The sequence below is a fragment of the Pituophis catenifer genome, unplaced genomic scaffold (genome assembly GCF_029215685.1).
Source record: "Pituophis catenifer annectens isolate HBS135680 unplaced genomic scaffold, rPitCat1.0.hap2 SCAF_2, whole genome shotgun sequence".
NCBI lineage: Eukaryota > Metazoa > Chordata > Lepidosauria > Squamata > Colubridae > Pituophis > Pituophis catenifer.
The window spans coordinates 183,876,345-183,903,353 of NW_027256882.1; the positions used below are offsets into that span (position 1 = coordinate 183,876,345).

General features: G+C 42.5%; 2 protein-coding genes across 6 annotated transcripts in view; one reads left to right on the top strand and one right to left on the bottom strand.

The window, feature by feature from the left end:
* The window catches only part of ATG4D (autophagy related 4D cysteine peptidase), a 28,186-nt gene extending 23,957 nt beyond the window's left edge, over window positions 1–4,229 (top strand). For all 4 annotated transcript variants that reach the window (XM_070938298.1, XM_070938300.1, XM_070938301.1 and 1 more), the window contains 2 exons: window positions 3,198–3,317; window positions 3,742–4,229. In XM_070938298.1, coding sequence (XP_070794399.1) covers window positions 3,198–3,317; window positions 3,742–3,924 — 303 coding nt within the window. In that variant the 3' untranslated portion in view covers window positions 3,925–4,229. The remainder of the gene's footprint in view (window positions 1–3,197; window positions 3,318–3,741) is intronic.
* Window positions 4,230–8,788: 4,559 nt separating this feature from the next.
* Window positions 8,789–27,009, bottom strand: part of KRI1 (KRI1 homolog) — a 106,699-nt gene continuing 88,478 nt past the window's right edge. For both annotated transcript variants that reach the window (XM_070938295.1, XM_070938296.1), the window contains 6 exons: window positions 23,139–23,239; window positions 12,055–12,196; window positions 11,308–11,438; window positions 11,127–11,191; window positions 9,997–10,092; window positions 8,789–9,538 (listed from right to left, as the gene is read on the bottom strand). In XM_070938295.1, coding sequence (XP_070794396.1) covers window positions 9,157–9,538; window positions 9,997–10,092; window positions 11,127–11,191; window positions 11,308–11,438; window positions 12,055–12,196; window positions 23,139–23,239 — 917 coding nt within the window. In that variant the 3' untranslated portion in view covers window positions 8,789–9,156. The remainder of the gene's footprint in view (window positions 9,539–9,996; window positions 10,093–11,126; window positions 11,192–11,307; window positions 11,439–12,054; window positions 12,197–23,138; window positions 23,240–27,009) is intronic.

Sequence of the window (27,009 nt, forward strand, 5' to 3'; positions counted from 1 at the left end):
CGTCCCTCTCCATCCTGTCTGCTTGCTCGCAGCCACAATAGACCAAGCTCTCGGCACACCCCGGCCTCTGCCCGCTGGCCTTGCTGCTGCTAAGACAATTCTCAGCTGTTGGCCGCCAAGCAGCTTCCCATGCTGTTGCTGGCCTCGCAGGGGCTCATTGCCTTCCTAGCAGTGCTACTCTCGGCCGCCCTGCTGGGCTGCTTCTACCTGGTGCGGGGCGAGTTGGCCCACATCTACGATCTCCGCAGCACGCTCCACCAGTGCCGGCCCACCACCATCTTTGGGCTGCTGAGTGCCGGCCTGCACGCCTATTCAGTGCTGCGGGCGCTGGGCTACAGGCTGAGCTGGGCGCTCTTCAGGCCTTGGCTCTGGTGAGCACTGCATCTTTCCTGCTGGTTGTGTGAGGCGGGCAAGGGGGCTGCCCCTGGCTGCCTTCGACCTCTACCTCACCTGTGGCTGCTCTTCTGCCGCCTCGCCTTCTAGAAAAGAGCCACCCTCCTTTCAGGAAAGAGCTGGGAGGCATTTCAATAGCAGTTCAAGCCAGGTGTTATTCAGAACACATCCCGGCGGGTTTTGGAAAGGAGAAAGAGTCTCTCTATGTTTTGCTGCCTTCTGCAGTGCAAGGACTGCAGGCGAGTCCCACTTTTTGCTTTTGACATGCTCACCAATCGCTTGCATCAACTGGGACCGCTGCGGGAACACCGGCAGCAAGCAGACACACGGGGCCGCCAACTTGTGTCCAGCAATCATTGCAAGCACATTTCAGACAGCCCTTAATTCATCCAGTTCTCGGTCCCTCCCAAGCCACCGATAGGGAAGAACTTCAGCCAGAGCAGCCTGATGCAATTTAATGTTTTTAATTTACAAATAGAAAACCTGGTTACTAATAACCTGGTATTACTTCTCCTTTTCTTCTTCCTTGGCCTCGCTTTTTTCCTTCTTTTCCTAGTCATCTTTCCTCTCCTTCTTATTCTCCTCCTACTGCCCCTCCTTCTCAGCATCTTTGTTGGCAAACTTGTTGATGAGGTTGTACAGCGCTACCATCAAATGGATCAGGTGAGGCAGGGGGCGGGGCGGGGGTGGTGCCACACTGCAGCTCCCGCACTTGCCACCTCCTGTGCTGGCTACATCCACCCTCCTCCCCCCCCAGGGCTGACTCTCTTAACTAGGGTTTAAGGGGTAGGGCAGGGGTCTGCAACCTTAAACATTCAAAGAGCCATTTGGATCTGTTTCCCACATAAAACACCAGGAGCCAATACTTCAACAATTGGTGTGACTGGATGGGTGTGGCCAACTCGACATCACTCAGTTCCACCCAGTCACATGACACCCCCCCAGCCATGCCTACTCAGCAGGTCATTAAGGCCCAGAACTGGCTGTTAAATTATTTGCCACGCCCGGCCACACCTAACCCATCATCTCTTGCCTCACCCAGGCTCAGGCGTTCACCTTTTTCTCTCTCTCTGTCTCTCTCCTCCTGTTTCTCTCCTTCTCTCTCTCTCCTCTGCCTCCTTCTTTCTCTCTTTCTCTGTCCCTCCCTCCCTCTCTCTTTCTCTCTCTCTCTGTATCTCTGTAACTCTCTCTGTATGTGTCTCCTCTCTCACTCGGAAAGCCGAGGCTGGGCCAACCTGGCGAGCTCTCCTTGGGGCTCTTCGCTACTCCTTTTTTCTTTCTTCTTGGCAACTTTTCGGAAAGCGAACCACGGTGGAGGCTTCCCCGAAGATGACCGTCCTCCTCCTTCTCTTCATGTGATCCCCTGGCTGGCTATGGCAGGGCCGGAAGGGCGCGCACGAGCTGGGAGACCCTTCTCAAGTGAGCAGCTGGGCTCAGCCAAAGCGCAGCAAAGGCAGGCAGATCTGACGGGTTGACTGACTAATGGGCGTCTTTGGCAAGGGCACTCCTGCTTTCGCCAAGCCTGAGCCCCGGGGTGGACGTGCAAGGTTCAGCGGGCCAGCCCCCTTTTTCTGCTGCCCTGAGCTTTACTCCTCTAGCAGAGCGGTGCCACCAGCAGAATTGGTTGAAAAGCATCCTCTGGGCGGCGAAAGTCCCCCATGCAAGGTTTTAAAGCCGCAACTTGGCACTGCAGGTCTTTTCTCTTTTCTATTGTCCCCTCCTCCCAGATTCCATTCCCACCCTGCCAGCCCTTATGTTAGCGAGGCCAGCATTGGCCACGGCTCAGCTGGCCAGTGTCTCTGGGCGGAGAGCGATTACGTGTTTGCCTGAGCAACCGAGGCACGCCCAGCACAAGGGCCGGAAGAAGTGACAGACCCAGCAAGAGATGAGACCTATCTGCTTCTCCATCCGCTGCCGTCGCCCTTACCTTCTCAGGCCAGGCGAGGAGTGACTGGGAGGGAGGGGGGAGGGGCGGGACCAGCCAGTGGTGGGATCAGCCAATTTGCCAAATTGCAGAATGCTCCCTACCTGTTTGGCAGGGAGCCACAGCAATGGAGTCAAAGAGCCACATGTGGCTCCAGAGCCATGCATTGCCAACCCCTGGGGTAGGGCTTCTATTAGGCACATTGTAACAAATCATGCTAGGGCTTATTTTCTGGTTGGGTCTTGTTTTCAGGGAAACATGGTATGAGAGGGATTTCTATATCATAGTTCAGGGTAGGTGACCTAAAGTTGGGGTTGTTTGTAGGTAACAATTCCAACATCTCATGAACATCAAAATGTGATGTCATTGTTTTAAGGATGCTAGTGAGTTGCAGACTATAAAAACTTTTTTTCTATAATAAAAATATAAAATAAAAATATATAAATAAAAACTTATTTTAAAAATAATTTCACAGGTTATTTTAAATTTTCCTCTTTAAAACATCTCAATTATGCTGACTTCTCTTAAAATAATGAGATTGAACTGTAAGATCTACTCCATATATTTATATGTAAAAGCATATCATCTTGAAAGCAAAGATATCTTGATATCTGTCTATTATATTGTAGTGGTTTGTATATTTGGCTTTGAAATAATCATTTTTATTCCTTGTGTGTCCAGTCACACTTGGCCAATAAAGAATTCTATTCTATCCTATTCTTTAGTTACAGAAAGAGGCATTGAGGCTTATGATGTCTGTTTTCAATCTTACCAGTTCCTGTTTATGGTAGAATGATCTTAAGACTTCATTTGAAGGTTGATTCTAGAGACAGGCAGTCTAAAAAATTGGAGAAACTAAATGTTGTTAACTCTTTTCCAGACTTTCCATTGTAACTACCCTCGAAAAACATCATTCACAAAGTTGGATCCCAGCTGTACTATTGGGTTCTATGTACGTCACAGAATAGAATTTGAACATCTCTGCTTGGACTTAATTCGGGTAAGGAATTATATCTTTCTGGGTTCACTTGCAAGTTATTCTGAATTACAGTATGTTTACTCTGGATTAAAGAGAGAACGTGACAGAAATATGGGGAAACAAATACAAAATGTTTATTTGCAGAATTTGAAACTCTGAAAACTTGGGATGAGAATTTTTCAAAAGAGGCTTGTATTTTAAAGCATTTAAGTACTAGCATTTTACCCACTGTGCTTAAGATTCTTCAGACCTAGAAAACTGGAAGCTTCCATCATAAATTGGGAGTTCTGTGTAATTCTTACAAGCCATTATAAAAGGACTGCTCCTCCAGTCAGAAATGGAGCAAAATCCAGGCCTAATAAAAATTAAAGCCAAGCCTACTTGTCTGAATTTTATAGCAAGTAAATGGATTGTGCCACTTCATTATTCTTCATTCCCACTGCAGATCCTAAACTATGCAGCTGTCAAAGAAAAATATCCCATGTTCTCGGTTGTGGAGGGATGCGCTCAGGAATATGGTTTGGAAGAGATGTGTGCCCACTTTGCCCAGCAAACCATGCAAGTCCAACGGCATAGTAAACGGGACAGAATAAAGAAGCCCTCAGCTGAGGAATTTGTCGTCTTATGATTGCTGGCTAGACAGACCCACCACCTCAGACTTATTTTTTATTTATGTAGAGAATGTAGGCTTGAAATAGAGCTGCGTTTCTTAAGTCCAAAAAAGAAATCTGAGACAAAGCAGTTGTCTTTGCTTCCCTGACCTCTAGTACCTCAGCTGTTCCTTATGGAGGACACTGGGGAAAAAATTACCTTGGGGACCCTAAACCCATACACAGACCTATTCTCACCTTTTGTTAGGCTGCTAACAGAAGGTCGTGACACTGGAATAAAGCTGCTGAATGTAAAAAAAGAACATTTAGTACTAAAATGACAGCCTTGACCTTTTTTTGAGTATAAAGGAAACAGTCAGATAAGGATTATTAAAGAGACTGTCGGTTAGCTTCAGATTTGTCTTTCCTATCAATACTGAGCATCAGCCTGAAACCAAGAGCTTTCTTTTCATCAGCTCTGGACTTGTTTCATAGGCCCTTAAAAAGAAGGAAGAAAAGAAACAGAACAGTATAGTCTCTTTTTAAGTTGCATTTTTGTGCATATGGAGGGAAGACCCTGTCTTAATTTCAGTTTAAAGGCTGAGGATTTCTTCAAACAGCCATTCATTGAGCAACTGAATTGGAAAAAACAAGACAAGTATAAAACGGAGTGGCTGCTAACATCTTTGTTGGCTTGAATAAACAATATTGTCATAACATAAAGAACTGAAGGGCTTACTCTCCCATGGAGGAGGAGAAATATTTCAAGTGGGAATCAGGTAAAATTAATATATCTGGTAGAGTCAAGGCCCCTGGTGCACAGGGCTTTGCACATTGGTTGGGTATTCTATTACAAAAAGCTATTGGTCACCATTGGTTCACTTCATGCCAGATATGTTTCAGTTCTCTCCACCTTCATCCAATAGTTTTCAGAGCTCTTTCTCTTCCTCATGACATTTTTCCACTTGCAAGTAGATTAACAATTTTGGCAGTTATATACCTTCTGCCTTTTATAAGCAATGGCTTTTCTTAATTTAGGTGTGGGTGCAAAAACAGGAAGTCAAACTTGTCCTGTAATATGCTGTTGGCACTTTACAAGTTTACTGCAAAGAGATTCCTCCCTTCAAAGGCAACACTCACTCTTTTAGTCAATAAATGTTCTCTGAAAATTTGCAAGTTACCTGTGTATCTGGGAACTAGATGGTCTTTTCTACAATAATTAGTTTGAGTTGGTCATACCATTTATTCAAGGTAAATAAATACATGAGTTCTTTTACTATTCCATATCCTTCAGAAATGTCCACAAAAGCATGTTCTGCACCAGACTGCTTATACAAGAAAATTCTCACACTAAGATACTGTAGGATACTGTAGTTAACAAGTTGCAGCCAATTATTTGTAGAATGGTGTTTTGTTGATGAGTCAGTAAGTCGTGCCTGACCCACCACAACCCTATGGACCAGAACTCATCAAGCTCCCCTGTCCTTCACTGTCTCCCAGAATCTGCCCAAACCTATGCCACCACATAAATGACACTGTCTGTCTCATCCTCTGCTATCCCCGACTCCTTTTGTCGTCAGTCTACCAACATCAGAGTATTTTCCAATGAGTCTTATTTGGTGGTTAAAGTATTTGAATTTCAGCTTCGGTATCTATCCTTCCAAAGAACAGTCATGGTTGATTTCCTTTAAGATTGACTGATTTGATCTTCTTGCAGTTCAAGAGAGTCTTTTCCATCACCACAATTAAAAAGCATCAATTTTTTAGTCCCTCTCACATCCATACATTACTGGGAAAACCATAATTTTGACAATATGGATCTTTGTTGACAAGGTGATGTCTCTGCTTTTTAATAAGCTATCCAGATTTGCCATAGCTTTCCTCCCAAGGAGTAAGCATCTTTTATTTCATGGTTGTAATCACCTTCTCCTGTGATCTTGACCCAGGAAAATAAAATGTTACTACTTCCGTTTCTTCTTCTATTTACCAGGAAGTGATGGGACCGTAAGCCATGATTTGTTTTTAATCTCTTCTCATTCTTTTCTGCTTGTTAAGTATCTACCATTTTTGTCCTTTATTATGCCCATCTGCATGAAATGTTCCTTTGATATTTCCAATTTTTAGAGATCTCTATTTCTTTCCATTCTATTTTTCCCTCTATTTCTTTGCATTGTTCATTTAAGATCTTATCTCTACTATTCTCTGGAAATCTGCATTGAGTACACCTTTCCCTTTCCTGCTTTCCTCAGCTATTTGTAAGGCCTCATCAGACAGCTGATGTTTCACTTTTTCCCCCTTGGGATGGGTTTAGTTGCTGTCTCCTATAGTGTTATGACCCTCTGTCTCCTATACTGTGTTACAACCCTCAATAATTTTTCAGGCATTTTGTCTCCCTTAAATCAATTCATCTCCACTGCATACCGTATTTTTCGGAGTATAAATTGAAAATCTGGGTGTGTCTTATACTCCAAATGTAGCCCCGCCCAGCTTCTCAAACGGAGGTTTCAGAGGCTGAAAAAAGCATCAGAAACAAAGCTTCAGAAAAGCCCACAAACAGCTTCAGAGGCTTTTTTTCTGAAGCTCTGTTTTGGAGGCTTTCAGAGGCAAGAAAAGAAAGTTTTTTCTAAAACAGTTTCAGAAGTTTCAGAGGCAGAAAAAAAAGCAAGGCACAGAGCTCACAACCAAGGAACCTGTTGCTAAAATTCACCTCTGGGAACAGTGATTGGGGGTATTCCCGGAGGCCGATCCACCTGCCAATCAGCTTTTTTCTTATTTTCCTCTCCCAAAACTAAAGTGTGTCTTATACTCCGGTGCGTCTTACACTCCGAAAAATACGGTATTTGTAAGGGATATGACCTGGGTCATACCTGAATGACCTGGTTTTGCAACTTTTATTGACTACTCCATTTGAGTAGTCAAGGTTACTCCATTTATTCTAAGGGATTCTTGCCCACAGTAATAGATATAATGGTTATCTGAATTAAATTTCCCCATTCCCATCCACTTTAGTTCACTAATTCCCAAGATATCAATGTTAAATGTTGCTATCTCATATTTGAGCACATCCAGCTTTCCTTGGTTTATAGATCTTATATTCCTGGTTCCTATGAAATATTGTTTTTTACAGCATTGGACTTTATTTTCACCACCAGACACATCCATAGCTGTGCGTCCTTTCAGCTTTGGCCCAGCCATTTTCACTGTTTCTGGGGCTATTTGTAATTGTCTTCCATTCTTCCCCAGTAGCATATTTGATACCTTCAGACCTGGCTCATCTTCTGGCATATCTTTTAGCCTTTTGATACCGTCCATGGGGTTTTCTTGGCAAGGATATTGGAGTGGGTTGCCATTTTCTCCAGTGAACCACATTTTGCCAAAACTCTCCACTATGACTTGTCCATCTTGGATGGTCCTGCATTGCTTAGCTCATAGCTACTTTGACCTGCGCAAACCCCTTTGTCAGGACAAGGCAGTGATCACATCTATCCCCAGTGGAATCACATGACACGTTTTGACACATTTTTGAATAGCAATAGCACTTAGGCTTATACTCTGCCCCATAGTGCTTTACATCATTCTCTGGATGGTTTACAATGTCAGCATATTGCCCTCAGCAATTTATGTCCTCATTTTACTGACCTTGGAAGGATGGAAGGCTGAGTCAACCTTGATTCATGTCAGGATCAAACTACTGGTTGTGGGCAGTGTTTGCCTGCAATACTGCATTCATCCACCAGGCACTAGGAATCAGTTACTACTGATTAATCCTCAAAACCCTAAAAGAGCCTGTCCATTACGATCATAAAGCGACTAACCCATGTGACTGATTTGTGATTTTTGTAGCAGTCATAAAGTGACCACTGTTGTTAAGTGAATCCACTGTTCACTATGGAACATTTTTGCTGAAAAACAAAAGTAAAGGCCAGTTTTTGGCAAAAACATAAACTGTGATCATGTAACTGTGAGGCATTGCAAATGGCTGCAAATGCATCAAAATGTCATGTGACCACAGGGGAGGGAGATGGACATCAGAATGTTGGAACTGGCTTGTAAGTAGAACAGGTTTCCATCGAAACTTTGAATAGTCATTAAGTAATCAGTCGTAAATCAAGGACTACCTGTACTACTGCTTCTTTCCACACTTCTTGCTGTAACATTTTCTACTATAAGTATGAAAGCATTTCTATGGCATGTTACCATGGAATTGGCAGAAGACAGTTCTTCATAACAGTAATTCTTCCTTTCCGTTGCTTTCTGGAATTCCTCAGAAACTCTTGCTTAATTCATTTTCTTGGCAGACCTATGTCCTTGTCCTTTCCCTGTTTCATCCATGAACTCAGCGATGTAAATCAAGAATGATTCAGACTTAGGCAGCAATTGATCCTACTGTTTATCATAAAACAGACTATTTTGTTGTTATCATATGTGCTACATTCCTGATGTAACAGTCAGGCAGCTTCATCAATTCTCTCTGTACTCAAAGTATACTTACACAGGTGTGCTAGAGAAGCAAAACCTCTAAATGCTGTGACATGTGCTGACATGAGCCTATTTGGGCTTGGGCATCCTTGTGTCACTTGGATAACACACTTTACTCTGTAGTTTGTTTTCAATAAAATTTGGAACAATGGAACCAGTTATCCAGAGAAGTGGAAGATTCCTTTCATATTGGATATTTTTGAAAACAAGGTATTTTTCAACAACAAGCTGTCTGGAATTTGGGTTCCTGCACTAAGCAAAAGGGACCTGGAATCTAAATGGCTCTTCTAACACCATGATTCAATGTACTGGTAATCAAAATATTAAAGTACACTGTGATGATTCTGACAGCTACCAGCTTTAGTCTTTAAATACTATGTCATACAGCCCAAAGATATTTAGGGCAATAAAGATGGAGGTCAATTTTCATTTCACAATCTCCCAGAGATTTTTTTTTAATATTAAGTCAGAGTTATGAATAAGGTACTTTGCAAAGCAGTGGCCCTCCTAGTATTCAAGTGGAAGTGATCAAAAGGAATAATACAGGATTAGCTACTGCAATGGATTCTTAACTCAAAGTTGATACAAAATATAAAGGCAGCAAATGCATTAAAATATCATCAATTTGATCCATATTTCCTAAAAATCAGAGCGGTAGAGTTTAAAGCCCACCTAGAAGCCACTATTAATGAGTGGTAGACTCCACACCAAGAAAAGGAGGCTGGACTCTAAAATCAAACTAGATGACACTGCTTGGTCCCTTGATGGGCCAAATATGACTGCCCCCCCCCCTATTGCTTCTTCCGCCTCTTCTCACGAAGCAGCTGGCGATAGCGCAAGCCCTTGGGATTGAGACCGTAGGCTTGAAGCCTCTGGCAACTGAACTCTGAGCCTTTCATTCGTATCTTGGTGCCCAATACCAACCCCTTTCTGCCTCTCTTTTTTGATCTCTGAACTCTGGGAGGCACAGAACAAGAGCCATTTGAGGCAGGAGCGTCAAAATTTTTCCCTGTAACAGAATCTGTTGTGGTCTTGGGAAACAAACGTCCTTTCTCCTTACAGCTGGCACTAACCAGCTGTATTTCTTTTGAAGAGTGCCCAAAATACTTGGTCTCCCTGCTGTTTTTTCTCTTCTTGGGCTGAAATTCCTTTCCATCTTTTTCTTTTTCCATTCTGCAAAAAGATCATATGGCAAAATCAGATCCTGAGGATCCTATGAGCACAGAACAAAAAATCTAGTCTCAAGGCAGCAGAACAAGTAAAACATCAAAGGCCCTCAGCTCAATATCAAAATTAAAGTTCTAAAGAAAGGAAAGGGGGAAAAAAGTTTGTTTCCACTCAGGGTCAAAATTTTCAGGCACATTAAGTGAAAGCAAATGGCAACTCTACAAAATTGAATAATGATTTAAAAGAGAAATGCCATGGTGGTTGGAAAAAGGCTAGAAAGCACGGTGGCTATTTCATTATATTTGAATGTAGGGATATCCCTCCCTAGTTAAATGTAATTTTCATTCATTTTCTTCAATATTACTTTCTAAACCTGAATTTTTTGAATTACAGTAGTTAATTATATAGAAAAAGAACTACTTTTTAGTCTGGACTCGCTACAGCCTAAGCCTCAGAAGACATACCCTGTTTGAAGAGATTTGAGAATCTGTTTCTTCTTCCAAGCATCTTGGTTTTTCTTCTCATAGACCGCCTTCTCCTGCAACTCTTCTTTTTCTGATCTGTTCAGAAAACATGCAAATCCATCTTTTCCTGAATCATCCCAGCACCATTTAGTATCTGGTGTAGGATGGGAGAGGAAAATGGCATGAAATAAGGGGCTTTCTCTTTTAAGTTGAAATGAATAACTGATTTATATTTTGCCCTTATCTTATGGAAGGAAAATCAGGATTGCATATTTTCACGCTTAATAAAAATCAGATTTTATCATTACAAGATTTCATTTTTAAAAAAACCCATTAAACACCCATGCTATATTCCATGTTATTAGATAGCAAAGAGAGTTACCAGGCATTCAAGACAAGACAGAGTCCTAAAAATATTTCTTTGTCCAATTTTGGTTCTACCATGTCTTATTCTTATTATTCTTCGCCCCACCGAATACTTGCTGATTACTAAGCTTCTCTGCCCATTAACTACTAGTCTAAGTAGTTAATTAACTATTTAAACTAGTAGTTTGTTAAACAGAAATAGTAATACTATAAAGTAGTAATATTTATTATAATAAATTGTAATGTTATGTTTATTATATAACATTATAACATAATAAATATGATATAATAAACATAACATTACAATACAAAATATAATACTATAACATATAATATAATATAATACAATAGTAATATTAAAATAATAAAAAATAGTTAAAAAGTAATATTAAGTAGTTAACTAAGGAAAAATTTCCTAATAATGAGAACAATTAACCAGTGGAACAGCTTGCATTCAGAAGTTGTGCTCCATCACTGGAGGCTTTTAAGAAGAGACTTAACAGCCACTTGTCTAGAATGATATAAGGTTTCCTGCTTGAGAAGGGAGTTGGACTAGATGATCTCCAAAGTCCCTTCCAACTCTGTTGTTCTGTTCTAGTCCTTTTGGGTGGGGGTGGGGGGGAGCCAAGAAATGCTGGAGCTTAAGTTACAACTTTCCCCATGCCCAACTGGGCTCAAAGCCCAGGTCTCGATCTCCATGCCAGATTCCAGGCTCCAGCCATGTTATAAATAGCACCTTTCCACTTTATGTTGCTGCCCCTCACCTGTACATGCAGGTCTTCCGTAGAGAACACCAGTGATTCAATTCTTTATCATCAGCAGCCAAAATCTAAAAAGAGAAAGAGCATTGTTTTTTTATGTTTCTTAGTGCAGAATGCACTCATTCTGATCCTTTCCTACACTATGAAGAAAACTGTCTTATTTTCTACTATAGGAAAGGTTTACCTCATCAGTTGACAGTCCATAGTTGCAGGGAACAACTGTGCGGTACTTGAAACGACAAGGAAGGTCCCCTATCAGGTCCTCATATTCCAAGTGGTAGAACTCATCCAAATATTGTTCAAATGTCTTTGTTTCTGCAGAATTCAAGAGAATTAATGGAAATCAGGAGATGTTACTCTTTCAGATTCTGCCTATCGTTCTTCTCTAGTCACATCTTCTTTAGATTATTTACAATACATATTCCCAAATCTCCATATTTCTAATATTTGGATGAATCTACTTCTTACCCACCCACCCACCCTCTGCTTTTTGTATTACCTAGCTTAGTGAATATTTCTAGGAAACTCAAACACCTTTATATTTCTATGGCACCTTGCTTGGTTGTAATAGAAGACTGACCTGTGATAGACACTTAGCTAATAGCAATAGCATTTAGACTTATATACCACTTCATAGTGCCTTACAGCCCTCTCTAAGTGGTTTACAGAGTCAGCATATTGCCCCCAACAATCTGAGTCCTCATTTTACTGACCTCAGAAGAATGGAAGGCTGAGTCAACCTTGAGCCGGTAAGATTTGAACAGCCAAACTCATGGTAATCGTCAGTCAGCAGAAGTAGCCTGCAATACTGCATGCACCACCACGGCTCATAATAATAAAATCAATCTTTTAAAAAAGTATAATTTTAAATCAATCTTCACAAGCCTTGCCAATGACTCACTCAGATAAAGTTTTCTCCTCAAATTCTTACCGGGATCAAATGGCTCTTTTTCCTGAGAGATGGCTTCTGCAAAAGGTGACTTGCACTTCTTCTTTCCTAGAAGAGGAATCTCCAGCTTCCTTTTCTTTTTGGAATGGGTTGGTTGCTGGGAGGGATCATAATTTGCATCCATCTGAAGAGGTGGTGTGTAGAGGACAGCAGGGATAAGAAACACGGATTCAGTCTCAAAGCCATAAATGCAAAGTTGGAAGCAGAGCTCCCTTCCCCCAGGATTCACATAAGGTAAGACACCAACTCACTTCTCAGACACACAAGAAACTGCTGTCCATATTTTGTAACTCCCATCCATCTACCCACCTCCAGGATTTTACCCAGATATCAAATTGAGGCCCCTTGACTTTACCATAGAGAACCTAAACTGCTATACTTTACATTGAACAAACAATGTGTCAGGTCATCCTCTGGGACATTGCCATTCTGATGGAGGAGGAATAGGCTATCAGGGTTCCATTCTCTGCATGCTTTTGCTGTAACTGCGTGAGATTTAGGGAGGGGGACTATCTCGAAGACATTCCAGACTTCCTCCCAGCTGGTTCTAGCCTGTCACCAAGGTCGTTGCGTCCAGGGGATGAACTGCTATCAAACCTACCCACCCCACTGGCCCACAGATTGTGTTATTGAAATCATGCCAGGGACAAGCTACCAAAACCGAAACTATACTCAATGACCCCTAGAGAATTGGAGGAACTGCACTTATTCATTGATTAAAAACCTAACATGGATTTATCCAACTGGTGTGACCACAGGTGGTGGCGCCAGTCCCGTTCCAGGAGAAAAAGATGTGCCTTTTCATCTCTCCATCGACTATCAAGGCCTGAACACAGTATGTGTAGAAAACGTGTACCCCCTTCCTTTGATGGAGGACACGTTAGGCCATTTGGCTAAAGGGAATTTTTTTACTAAGCTGGATTTGCGAGAAGTGTATTATTGCATTAGGATTAGAGAGGGGGATGAGTGGAAAATTGCCTTCAACTGCCCGCTAAATTGTTTCCAATTTAAAGTGCTTCCCTTTGAATTACAAGAAGCCCTTGCAGTTTTCATGCAACTCATTAATGAAGTACTGCATGAACATCTATATAAAGGGGTGCTGATGTATTTAGATGACATTTTAATCTACACCGAGACTAAAGCAGAACACGTGAAAGCAGAAACTGGGTTGCTAAAATCTATGTCTATGCCAAACTTTTCAAGTGCGAATTCCACCAGGACAAAAACCGGGCTATCGAATCTCCCATGAGGGGATCAAAATGGATCCTGAAAAGGTCAGAGTAGTGTTAGAATGGGCTCCACCTTGCACTAGGAAGCAGTTACAAAGCTTCCTAGGATTCGTAAATTTTTACAGGCAATTCATCCCTTCGTTTAGTCAAATAGCCCTTCCCATCACAAATTTGCTGAAAACGAAAAGAGGATACAAGCCCAAACCCAGACATCCTTTAAAATGGTTGATGGAATGACAAGCTGCATTTGGAAAACTTAAGCAACTCTTCACCACCGAGCCGGTACTGAAATACCCAGACCCGAACAACCACTTCATCATACAAACTAATGCCAGTGGGGGCAGTGTTAATGCAAGAAAATGAGAACAGAGGTGTTTACACCTCAAAGAAACTATCTGAAACTATCTGAAACCAAGCAACGTTGGGCTGTATGGGAGAAGAAGGCTTATGCCGTGAGAAGGTCACTCCTCTCCTGGTGGCCCTTCTTAGAAGGCAGTAAAATCCCTTTCCAGATATGGATTGATTACAAAAACCTGGAAGCACTGAAGACCCCTTGTAAGCTCTCTCCTAAGCAAGCACATTGGGTGCAACACTTCCAGTTGTTCGATTTCATCTTGTGCTACCTCCCGGGAGGAGGGGATTTCCTGGTCATCCTGGATGCCACAATACCATTGCTCCAAAGCAGAAATAACCAAACCAATGCTCATCAACTGGCAGCCCAAGTAACCACCAGATCGCAGCAGAGAGAAAAGCTACCAGTTAGCAGTGATATGACCTCTGCCCTAAAAAAGGCACTAACAGATTATGAGTGGTTTTGCAACCACAATAATGTCTGCTCCAAGCAGGATGGACTAGCTGGGGTGGGAGCAAAACTGTATGTGCCAGCTAGTCAAAGACTCTTGATTATGCAGACATGCCATGATTCAAAAGCAGCAGGACATTTCAGATTCGTAAAAACTTTACATTTAATAAAAAGACAATTCTGGTGGCCCTCCCTCATAAAAAAACATCACGTCAAGATGCATTTATCCTAGTGCTGACACATTGAGAACAATGTGTTCAGTTGCCCCGTGTGTGCCTCTGCAAAGAGAAAACAGGAGAAAACGCAGGGGCTCCTTCAAATCATGGCAGAGGCGTCAGCACCCTGGTCTATGGACTTTATTGTAGAACTCCCCGAAAGTGCAGGGAACACAGTAATTTGGGTGGCGATGGTCCTATTTTCCAAGTGTAGAATGCGGGTGGTAGGCTGCAAGTGGCTCTTTGACCAATTGATGGTAAACTCATATAGTTGCAGAATGCGAACCACTGTCGCGCTGTCCTTTGCTGCCTGCGATAGTGAAGGTGACAGGATTAAAATGTCATCCAGGTAACACAGGATGCATATTGGAATCACCCGGACAGATGCCACCACTGCTGTCAACAACTTGGTGAATGTTCGCGGAGCCGACGACAGACCAAATGGCATGGCCCGATACTGGAAATGTCAATTGGCGTATGCAAAGCAGAGGAACTTGTGATGCACCTGATGAATTGGGAGGTGTAGGTAGGCTTCTTTGAGGTCCACCGACTGTAATAGGTCCCCTTCCCTTATGCAACCCAGAATAGATTTCAAGGATTGCATTTTGAACCCCCTGTATACAATGAATTGATTGAGATGCTTGAGATTCAAGATTCTCCTCCAGCCCCCCGAACTTTTGGGTACCAGGAAAAGGACGGAATAAAAAACTGTCCCTTCTTGATCTTTTCGTACCGGCTCAATGGCCCTGATGTCCAGCAAATGTTGGATTTCGGCCTCCATAAGCTGTTTCTTGCTGTGCTGGTACAGAATTGGACACTGCAGATAGCGGCTGGGGGGGCTGGATAGGAATTCCAAGGTGAGACCATACTCCACTGTCCGAAGAATCCAAGCATCTGTCATAGTGGACGCCCACTGCTGGTGGAAATATTGTAGACGTCCGCCAATGAGAAAAGGTGACATGGCGTCATTTGCCATGACGAAAGGGCCGTGACCCGCCCCCTCGAAAGGGCTTCTTTTATGGAGCTTGGCATCTGCTCCGATCCTGGAAAGACTGATAGGACCACTGGAAATAGGACCCACTGGTCCCTGGCTCCTGACAAAATGGCTGCCGTTGCGAATAAGGTGCGAATCTGTGCTCAGATCGCTTGTATGAGGAAGGTAAAACCTTGCGTTTGTCCTTCTATGAGAACCGGTTCCAAGGCCTCTCCAAAAAGCACTGAACCTTTGTAAGGCGCTGAAGCCAACTTCCACTTTGACTTCAAGTCAGCCTTCCAATTGCGCAGCCATAATAGCCGGCGTGATGTAACATTGGATGCCAAGGCTCTAGAAGCAAATTTCACTGCATCTAAAGATGCATCTGCAGAATATTCTGTTGCTGCAATTAGTTTATTGACCTTTTGGGGCAGGCCAATGTCATCCTAGGCAGATGTTCTTGCAATTGAAAAGAGCCTGTAGTATAGAGGACTAAAGCACTGTGATTAACAACTGCTGCTTGCAATTACTGCAAGTTCAAATCTCACCAAGCTCAAGGTTGACTTAGCCTTCCATCCTTTCAAAGGTAGGTGAAATGAGGACCCAGATTGTGGGGGCAATAAGCTGACTTTGTATAAATATACAAAAGTATGAAAGCTATTACTTAACGCATTGTAAGCCGCCCTGAGTCTCCGGAGAAGGGCAGCATATAAATTAAAGAAAAAAAAAATTGACGAAGTCAAACCAAGGAAGCTCAGTTAAAAAATGAAGCTGACATAGCAGCCTTAATGGCCCAAGCAGCCACTTCATGAGACTTTACGGAAAGGTTTATGATCCTCAGGCTTAAGACCTTCCAGTATATTGCTTGAAAGCAGAGCAGAGGAGATCAGTGCAGCAATCGGAGCATCCACAGACGGCAGGAGGAGAGATTCCTCAATGTCTGGAGCTGAACAATAAACTTTCTTATCATGGCCACTAGGAGCTGCTAGTGAACCAGGCTGACTCCACGGCTCCTGAACCACCTCAGAAAAGAGTTTCGGGTAAGGAATGAAATCCTGTTCCTTCTTAGGAATAAGGAACAAATCATCATTAGGAGAGGCAACCTCCAGACTTTGATTCTGAAATTCCTCAAGTAGTCCCATATTGGTAGCCACTTTAGCCTTATGGAGTAAGAACTTGAGCGATGGGCGGAACAGACCATGAAAGGTTGGCCTACCACAGTGGTTCTCAACCTTCCTAATGCCGCGACCCATTAATACAGTTCCTCATGTTGTGGTGACCCCCAACCAGGGGTAGGTTCTAAATTTTTTTACCAACGGTTCTGTGGGCGTGGCTTATTTTGTGGGCGTGGCTTGAAGGTCATGTGACCGGGTGGGCGTGGCTAGCTGGTCATGTGACCGGGTGGCCATGGCTATGTGTATAGGGACTACTCAGAGGGCTGAAAAAAGTCATTTCTGACAGATCCTCGCACTTTTGACTGGTCCTCACATTTATGACCATCCTCACATTTATGCCCGTGCAGCATTCTTAACAACCATGTCACTCATTTCACAACTACTTCTCTTCACCCTGGTGATAAGAGAGGGCAAAAAACGTAAAATGTGAGGACAGTCGTAAATTCAAGAACTGGTCAAAAGTGCGAGGACCAGTCAAAAATAACTTTTTCAGCCCTCTGAGTAGTCCATGTGCACAAAAGGACTACCCCGAGGGCTGAAAAAAGTGATTTCTGACAGGTCCTTGCACTTTTGACCGGTCTTCGCACTTATGACTGGTCATCATGCCCATTGTAGCATTCTTTTTTTTTTTTATTGAAAAGTTTTACAAAAAAACAAGAATTTTCTTCCCCCCCATGTTCCCCCCACCCTTTCCCTCTCCTCATCCCACCCTCCCCCCCAGACTTCCCAGAGCAAAATACAAGGTATTTCATTTAACAATCATAAACTAGATTAACCTACTTATCCTCAGACTAACTCCCCCCCTGAAACCTTAACTCCACTATAGATAACATAATACTTCTAATACTTAACGTTCATTCATAAGCTATCTGATATTTTCTTGTCTGATATTTATTTTGAATATAATCAATCCATTTTCTCCATTCCGATACATATCTTTCTTGTGTACAGTCCTTCAAGTACGCTGAGATTTTCGCCATTTCTGCTAGGTTCGTTACTTTCAGTATCCACTCTTCAATAGTAGGCAAAGAGTCCTTCTTCCAATATTGCCATTGTAGCATTCTTAACAACCGTGTCACTCATTTCACAACTGCTTCTCTTCATTATGGTGACAAGATAGGGCAAAAACGTAAAATGTGAGGACAGTCGTAAGTTCGAGGACTGGTCAAAAGTGTGAGGACCAGTCAAAAATAACTTTTTCAGCCCTCTGAGTAGTCCATATGCATAAAAGGATACAGCAATAGAGAGGGATGAAGGAAGGGAAGGGAAATTAGAGTAGGAGTGAGGGTAAGAGAGGGAGGAAGAGAGGAGGAGAAGAGAAAGGAAGAGGAAGTAGGAAGGAGAAGAAGAGGGGGAGGGAAGAGAAAGTAAGAAGGAAAGAAAAGAGAGAGGTGGTAGGTTTGAGGAGAAAGATTGCTGTACAATAAAAAAGATGAAAGGGAAGAAAACCAACCCCAAACAAATATAAAGATATTAAGATAAAGAATGAATTGTTAAACTTTAAAGAATAAAAGAGAACAAATATGAATAAATAGCAATAATTAGAAACACACATACAAACATACAGTGTATTTTCTTTGAACAGAGTATTTGGCCGGTTCACAAATTTAAACAGTGTTTAGTCATTTCAATTAAATTTACAATTTCTATATTTTCTTTTTGCCATATTTATTCCTCATCTATTTTTTAAAAAAACCAATATTACCCTTCATCCTCATCTTTAATCTTAATCAAATTCATTTTTTCCCTTCTATTCTATATTATACCCCTTCCCATTGTCATCTATTTTTATATCCATCCTCACATTGGTTTTATTTTTTTATATTGGATTTCTATACCGCCCTTCTCCCTGAGGACTCAGGGCGGTGTACAGCCAGATTAAAAAACATGCAGAACAAATATTAAAAACAATTAAAAGATATATAAATTTGGCCCAATTAAAACTCATTACCAATTAAAAACGTTTAAAACATTTAAAAAACAGTTAAAAATTTCATCTTAAGCCAGCCCGGCTTGTTTAAATAAATGGGTTTTAAGGGCGCGACGGAAGGCACTGAGGTCTTGGATTCTCCGTATCTCTGGGGGGAGCTGATTCCAGAGGGTAGGTGCCCCCACAGAGAAGGCTCTCCCCCTGGGGGTCACCAGCCTACATTGTCTGGCTGATGGCACCCCGAGGAGGCCCTCTCTGTGGGAGCGCACGGGTCGATGGGAGGTCGTTGGTAGCAGCAGGCGGTCTCGAAGATAGCTAGGCCCTATGCCATGGAGCGCTTTAAAGGTGATAACCAACACCTTGAAGCGCACCCGGAAGACCACCGGGAGCCAGTGCAGCTCGCGCAGGAGCGGTGTTACATGGGAGCGCCATGCTGCTCCCGTCACTACCCGCGCTGCTGCGTTCTGGACCAGCTGGAGCCTCCGGGTGCTCCTCAAGGGGAGCCCCATGTAGAGAGCGTTGCAATAGTCAAGGCGAGAGGTGACGAGGGCGTGAGTGACTGTGCACAGGGAATCCCGATCAAGAAAGGGCCGCAACTGGCGAATCAGGCGAACCTGACAAAAGGTCCCCCTGGTTACAGCCGTCAGATGTTCCTCCAAGGACAGCTGCATATCCAGGAGGACTCCCAGATTGCGAGCCCTCTCTGTGGGGGCCAATGACTCGCCCCCAATAGTCAGTGATGGAGTCAACTGACTATATCGGGATGCCGGGAGCCACAGCCACTCAGTCTTGGAAGGGTTGAGCTTGAGCCTGTTCCTCCCCATCCAGATCCGTACAGCCTCCAGGCACTGGGACATCACTTCAAGGGCATCGTTGGGGTGGCCTGGGGTGGAGATGTACAGCTGGGTGTCATCAGCGTACTGGTGGTATCTCACCCCAAAGCCACGGATGATCTCACCCAGCGGCTTCACATAAATGTTGAACAGGAGAGGCGAGAGGACCGATCCCTGCGGCACTCCACAAATGAGAGGCCTCGAGGTCGACCTCTGCCCCCCTGCCAACACAAACTGCGACCGGTCGGAGAGAAAGGAGGAGAACCACCGCAACACGGTGCCTCCCACCCCCAACTCTTCCAGCCGGTGCAGCATGATACCATGGTCGATGGTATCAAAAGCCGCTGAGAGGTCTAACAGGACCAGAACAGAGGAACAACCCCTGTCCCGAGCCCTCCAGAGATCATCAACCAACGCGATTAATTATGTAATTATGTAATTATGTAATACAGTTGTTTAATACAAATTCAACATTTTAATATAAATCAATTAGTTATATAACTATCTTTTTGTATATCAATCAATATGAACATGAATATTCCAATTATTTCCATGCAATCCAATTTCTTACAAATCAATTAATTATATTTACCAATAATAATAAACCAAATAATTTCCCCCATATATTCCTCCAAACCACAACTTAACCATTTTTGCTTTCAACACAATATACAATTAATAGCATCTCAATTATTACAATTCCCTAGTTAAATAGAGCTTTTTTCCTTTTGTGTTTTAAAATCTTGAACCTCCTCTTTTGCCCTAAATTTCCGATTGTTTGCAGTTTTGCACCTACCTTTTTTGGTGAGGAAAAAGAAAAAGAAATCTCTCTCTGCCTCATTTTGTCATGTTGCAGCAAAGACCCTGCTTTATTTTCAGTTTTGTTTTTTCAGCATATCTAGGGGGGGAAAAAATCTGCTCCTCTCTTTGCAGCTAGCAACAGAGCCCTCCGCAAAACAGCTGAGAGCAAATCAGCTGAAAGTCCGGAGGCTGATCAAATCAATTTATGGTAATTAACCTATGCTGAAGCTGAAAGGGGCTGTTTTTTTTCTATTTTTGCAGGCACCGGTCTTCTCATTTGTTTTCTTTTAACACTGATCAGCTGTAGGGCGGCCCTTTGAAGCCCCGCGGCAAGAATTTAAACGGTTTGTTTCCCTCTAGCTATCAGCTGGGACTCAGGAGGCAGCAATAGATTGGGAGTGGGCTGGGTAAGCGAACGGCGATCCAACAGAGGCAGAGGGTGAGGGTGAGTGAAGGCGTGGGCGGGGGAGGCAAGAGACGGCTTTGGCAACCCCTGTGAAATGGCTGTTCGACCCCCAAAGGGGTCGCGACCCCCAGGTTGAGAACCGCTGGCCTACTAGTCTCAGCTCTTCATCCTCCCAAAATTCCATCTCTTCCGGACACTCCTCCCCTTGCGAAGAAACTTCACCATTAGAAGACTCATGTTGTGAAGGGGAAGTCTGTCTGCCAGTCACAACAGGCTGAATCTGCTGAATAGGTCTGGTTGCCAGCAAAGGCACCTGACCAGCGTGCTGAATACCCGCTGACAGCATTTTGGACAGGGTATCAGAAATCAAAGCTTGGATATCCAAAGGTTGAACAGACGAAGACTATTCTTCTGCACGCAACCCTGCTGCAGCCGGAATAAATGTGGCCTCAGGAACCTGACAGCCAGGTGCCAACTGACCACTAGTCCCCACCTGGGTGTGCTCTGGCCTGTCCCAGGAACAACTTGCACAATCTCAGGCAATGGCTGGGAAGACATTCCAGGCTCAGATGTAGCCCAATTTTGGCTTGCAGCGGCAGCCACAGGTTGCAATGGAACTAACACCGCTGGAGCAGCTGATATGGCAGCAGATGTGGAAACACGCAGATGTTCTGCAACCAAGGCAGTGCGCTGTGCCTTATCAAACTGTTTCTCTAAGGTCTTGTGGCGCCTGCCCGCATTTTTGTCTGCCCCTGCAGTTTGTCTTGCAGATCCTCCTGATGAAGGTCTAGCTTTGGCTGACTTACTTCTGGTAGATTTAGAAGTATGTTTAGAACCAGCCCTTGTGATCCTATGGAGCCTTGGAGGGCTAACAGTAGGTTCTAAGTCAGAAGATACATCAGAGGCACACATGATAAATAGATTGTTTCCAATAAGTCCAGAAATTAATTCCTTTCAGGAATATGACTGTATGAAGAAAAATTAAGGTAAGAGAAATTCCCAATTACCACAGAGAAAATACCAGTTCAAAGGATGACTGGGCTTCAGAAACACAGCAAATAAGGAACACGTTGCTCCCAGGCAAACACGTCCTTCCAGAAGCTGCTCTCAGCATTGGATGCAGACTGCAAGATCCTTATCTGCAGAAAGATTCCAGCCTGAAGAACGACCAGGCAATTCAGCAAAGAGCCAAAGGACTCTAAACGCTGCTTTGCAATTCCAGGAGCTAAGCCAGGCTTGCAATTGAAGAAATGAGCTTCCTGGCTCTCTCCGCTCCGACAACGCCCAAATTAAGCTGTAAAATGGGGAGCGCAGGCAGGAAGAAGCCCCATGCTCCTGCGCAATTAGAAATAGCTGTTCTTTGGCACGAAATCCCTTCGCGCTTCCAACAAATGGCAACCGCTATCAAACTGCCTCTTTGAAGGGCTGCTGCTGCATTCAGTCTCCAAATAGGTGCGGAGGCAAAAACAAAGCCTCTCATGCGCTGCCAAGCACTTCCTGTTCGACAGAGTTTGCACCAGAGTCCCGGTCACTGACTCCATAGCTGCTCAACACATGCTGGAGCTGTGATTGTGGCAAGGGCTCTGTTAACTTCCAATCACCCCACACACACACCAGCAACACAAACCTCGGAAGTGCCCAAATGGGACACACACCGGACTGCTGCTTCGTCAAAAAAATAAATAATCAAGGTGGGACTTTTATAATTTTTTCCTTTTTTTCTCTCTCTTTTTTCTTTCCTCTTTTTTTCTTCTCTTTCATAAACTTATACATGAATAAAAATTTATAGTGTCTTAAATAAGTATATAGAGTTATATAGAATATAGAAAATAAGGATTTGAGAAATATAGTATAATATATAGCTTTGTATAGTGCTAAACATATTAATACAAACATAGCAATAATCTTATACATATATATCAACATGTAAGGAACTGGACTGTTTAGATTAAATTTAAAAACTACATAAGGGAAGAGAACTGATGATTCTTAAAGTTAACAAATTTAAGTAAAAGTTCCTTTTGATAACTACTTGTTTCAAGATTCATGCTTTCCTCAGGAGCAGCTGAGGCGGGTCCTTACACAATTCTTTTTCTTTTGAATTCTAAGGTTTGCAGCCCTTGCAGAGGAACAAGTACTGCACAAAAAAACTAGACTCTGTAAAAGACTAAGAAAAAATCAAGCCAAACCCATATTCAATCACCTCTGATTCCTTATGTAATTATACATCTCAGTTTTTGTTGAGTATTTTTAATCCTCTGAACATGGGTAATACTGCCTGTCGTTGGGGCTGCGGTGGCTCACATGGTAAGACACTGGGTATGGGCACCGTTGAGGTCGGCGGCTCGGTAGCTCGATTCCCATTAGCAAATAAACCACATAGGGACAAGAAAGGAGCTTCCCTCAATTGCCTACCAGCATTCAGGTGTCCCGCGGGTAAAGATAATACCACCCGAAAAAAATCCTTTCACAGAGGTAGCCAGCCACCTTGGTGAGTCCTGGCTAACACATGCCATACGCTAAATAAATAAATAAAACTGCCTCTTGACTGTGGCTGTCCTTGGATTTAATGTTTGTCTTCCAAATCTGGGGCATTACCTGCTGGCCCTAAACAGCTCTGACTGGGGTCAAAGGGGACAGAAGACAACAGTTTTCCCTTTCTTATGCCATATACAGCTAGAATCATTAACAAGTCAACATACCACAAAGTCAGGGTCCTCACAGTATGGTTGGTGATCTTCCTCCTGCTGCTGCCACCACATTCCATCATCCCTTCCAGTCCACTTGTCCCAATTCCATTCATCTGAATTTGGGGTAAAAGAAGGAGAAAGAGAAAGTGTTTTTAAGCAATTATTCTATAGCTCTTATTGCTTCTTGAACTTCATTTAGCCCACGAGGACACACTTGAAACACTTTAGAGTTCATTGGGCTTCCCTCTTCCTGTACTCAATGCATACTCACAGACTGGCATAGAATCCGGATAAAAAAATACTATATTTTAAATGTTATTTAATGTAACTCCATTCCCTTGTTTAAATTTTTCAATGTTCTAAATCTATTCTAGGGATGTCCTGCATAATAAATAGCAACGTGCACCAATTACTTCTCCTAAAAAAGGCTCCAAATGGCTCTTATTCTTCTTCTATGTCCTAAGTTATGTTTTTTAAAACTTATATACATATTATGTATATGATTAATGATATCCCCAATTCTCCAAGCAATTTTCAGCCAAAGTGACCATCTTGATCAACTTAATGTTTTCACCAGAGACCAACTTAATGTTTCTTTAAAAGCCCACAAACATAAGAAAAAATGTTTGTATCACTTGCCTGTTCTGCAATTTTATATGGAAAATTCTAGAAAAACTGTCAAAAACTGTCAAATGGAAAAACTGTCAAATGCAAATAACTCCAGCAGGTTCAGAAATCAGGCAAGTTTGGAAATCAGGGAAAAGCAACTGGGGGAACTAGGAGATTTAATGGGCCACAGAAGGAAAATATGCTGACCTAGAAATCAGGAAACTGAGTTCTTCCCTTAGGTGTGAAGGCTGGCTGGATAACTTGGGGCCATCTCTCAGCCTAACCCATTTCATAGGGGGATTGTTGTGGGGAAAATAGGAAGCAGGAGTATTAGATATATGTTGAGTTTTATACAAAAATGTAGAATAATGTATTTTCCTGCTAGTAATATTGATATATATGCTAAGCCACCAACCACAATTTAACCCCACCTGCTAAGTCAAAACCAAATAGATATTTATGTTAGTACGCTATGTAAACTGCAGTTTATATGAAACTGTATTGTGGCTTGTTTTATCTTAACCAAACAGCCAATCAATTTGTTAACTAAGTTTATGGTGTAGCATATTTGCAACCACAGGCTACAATTGGGTAGATAAAACTGGAATATAAGTACTTTTTTCAGATAAGAATAAACCATACATTTTATTTAGGGGTTGCATGCAATGGAAAATGCTTTGGTTTAAGCTTCATCCCTGGTTTGGATAAAAGATTGGGTGACCTCTCAAGAAAGCGCATTTTAGCAATTGAAGGATATGATTTGCAGCAGGGATGGCATTCCTTCTTGTGGTCTCAGAAAGACAAACAATCCAAATATTTTACAAATCATTATATTAGAGGAATTTTATTAAGGGTTTGGGAAATGGTGAAGAAGCAAGTTTACACACAGATTCCTAAATGGGTGTCTCCGTTAGAAGCAGTGACCCTTCCGACTGTGCACAACACAAAGAGGAACTGGGTTTATGGTAACTTGTTGGATGAAATCGGGAGACTTAGACCCAGAGCCGATCTCCAAACTAGAGGATTAGATATAGATTGGTGATCCTATGCGAAAATTCAAACTAGATTCGCTAGGGATAAACAGGAACATGGTATCTCCCTTCATTTACAAACTTTTGACAAGCTTCTCCTAGGTGGCCGAAGGAAATTTATTTCCAACGTTTACAATTTTCTTCTGTCCAATTTTATGGCGGAGGAGATTGTAAAGGACATGATGATTGCCTGGGGGAGAAATATTGGAACAACAATTCAGCTTGATACATGGCAAAATATATGGAACAAAACTATGAAATTGACCCTTTCTTCCCCGTTCAAAGAAAACTTTTATAAAATGATCTACCGTTGGTATCTCCCCCCCACCAGAATCGCTAAGATGTTCCCAGGATCCTCTGATAGATGTTGGAAATGTGGGTTGGCCAAGGGTACTTTCTTCCATCAGTGGTGGATTTGTCCGTCAACTAGACGCTATTGGAGGAAAATACAGCAGTGGCTGCTGGAAATAACAGGTGTGAGCTTTCCCCTTCACCCAGACCTCTACTTACTTGGAATAAGACCGGACCACATTGACAACAAGGATTGGTATATATTTGTCCATGTCTCAACAGTGGCGAAAATGGCATTTGCTCAACTGTGGAAAGATGCAGATATGCCCCCTGACCATCTGATAATAAATAAGATTCTTCGATGTGCTGAGATGGACAGGCTAATGTATATCTTAAAAGACAAGAAAGATTCAATATATAATAGAAGTTGGGACAGATGCTTTGTCTGGCTCAAAAGAAGATTAAACCTAGGAGATAGGTGATAAGATCGTCTAATTAGATTAAATAGATACTTAATAGGCAATGTTAGGATATGGTTTGAGCCTAACAAGTTGTCCAGGCAATATATGTGTTCTGTGACTTTAATATGAATATGTATTGTATGACTTTAAAGTTCTACTGCTGATTCATTGTAATGCTGAGTCATGCTGTAATTAGATAATCACAGGTTGTGAACGTATTTAAGGAAGGTACTGTAAAGTATTCAGTTGATGATAAGCTACCATAGTGTGAGGAGTTGCTATCATTCTGCTAATCATCGTTGGATGGATCTGCTACCATCGTGGTTTGTGAACCAGAGTGAGTTTGTTATTCTAACCAACTACTGTCTGTTTGGTAAGAAGATACTGGACTGATTTAACTGGCAAAGACTTGGAATTTGTTTAAAGACTATGAGATTGTTTTTTCTACTATAAAGTAAGCTTTTGATAAACCAGTTTGCATAACTCTTATTCATTGCTCTCAGCAACGTTTCCTTGTGCATTTACTCTACTGGTTGGTAACACAACACCAATATCCTTAACAGGCTATATAATTCTTTATAATTTTGAAAAAAACAGGCCAATTGTTTTGTAGATATTAAAAGAACTTGATTGTATTGAAATGTTTGGTTAGGATGATATTAGTTAATATTAATTGGAGAGTAAATTTAACTCTCGGTTAGTCATGTTTGTTGTTTCGTTTTAGTCTTGTGTTTATGTGTTCCTACATTTCACTTCTTATATTGTTTTCCAATCATTATTGTGTGTTAATTTTACTGTAAATATTTAATAAAGATATTTTTAAATTAAATTGAAAATGCTTTGGTTTGAACTGGAAGCAATCAGTTACATTCTGGAAGGTCTGCTGTAACAAAGCCCATAACCATTTAGCTGTTCTGTGTATTGGCCAAAACAAAGTCCAAAGAGATCCCTCAGTGATTTTATGGGAGATAAGCCCAGTTCATGTTTTCCCCTCTTCTAAGGATGTCCTGCATGTTGACTTTCCTGCTCATCTTCCTAGCACTACCAATCCCTCCCTTGCTGCTGCTTCCATCAATATCCACACCTGCTGTCACCACAAGAAACTTGGTGACTTGACTTCCGGTTGGCACTGCAGGCTCCGTGGACGGTCTTTTAAGACCGCCAGCCCTGCGTCTCTGTAAAAGCCGCTTTGACAGCGCAAATCGGCTGTCTAGCGGCTGAAAAACTCTCCTTCGGGAAAAGAAGGAGAGGAGAGCCGGTGGGCGAGAGTAGAGCTCCCCGAAAGCCCTCTGAAACATTTCCAGAGACTTGGAGGGTGAGAGCTCCTCAGCCATCCCGCCAAGAAGCTCCGGAGCCAGGACGACTCTGCGAAAGCAGAGCGAGAAGCCGCGATCCGATCCTGCTTTTAAAAGTGAGTTTGATTGACTACAAGCGCAGGCAGAGCGGAAAACAGGAGAACAAGCCTTAAAAGTACAGAGCTTAACTCTGAAG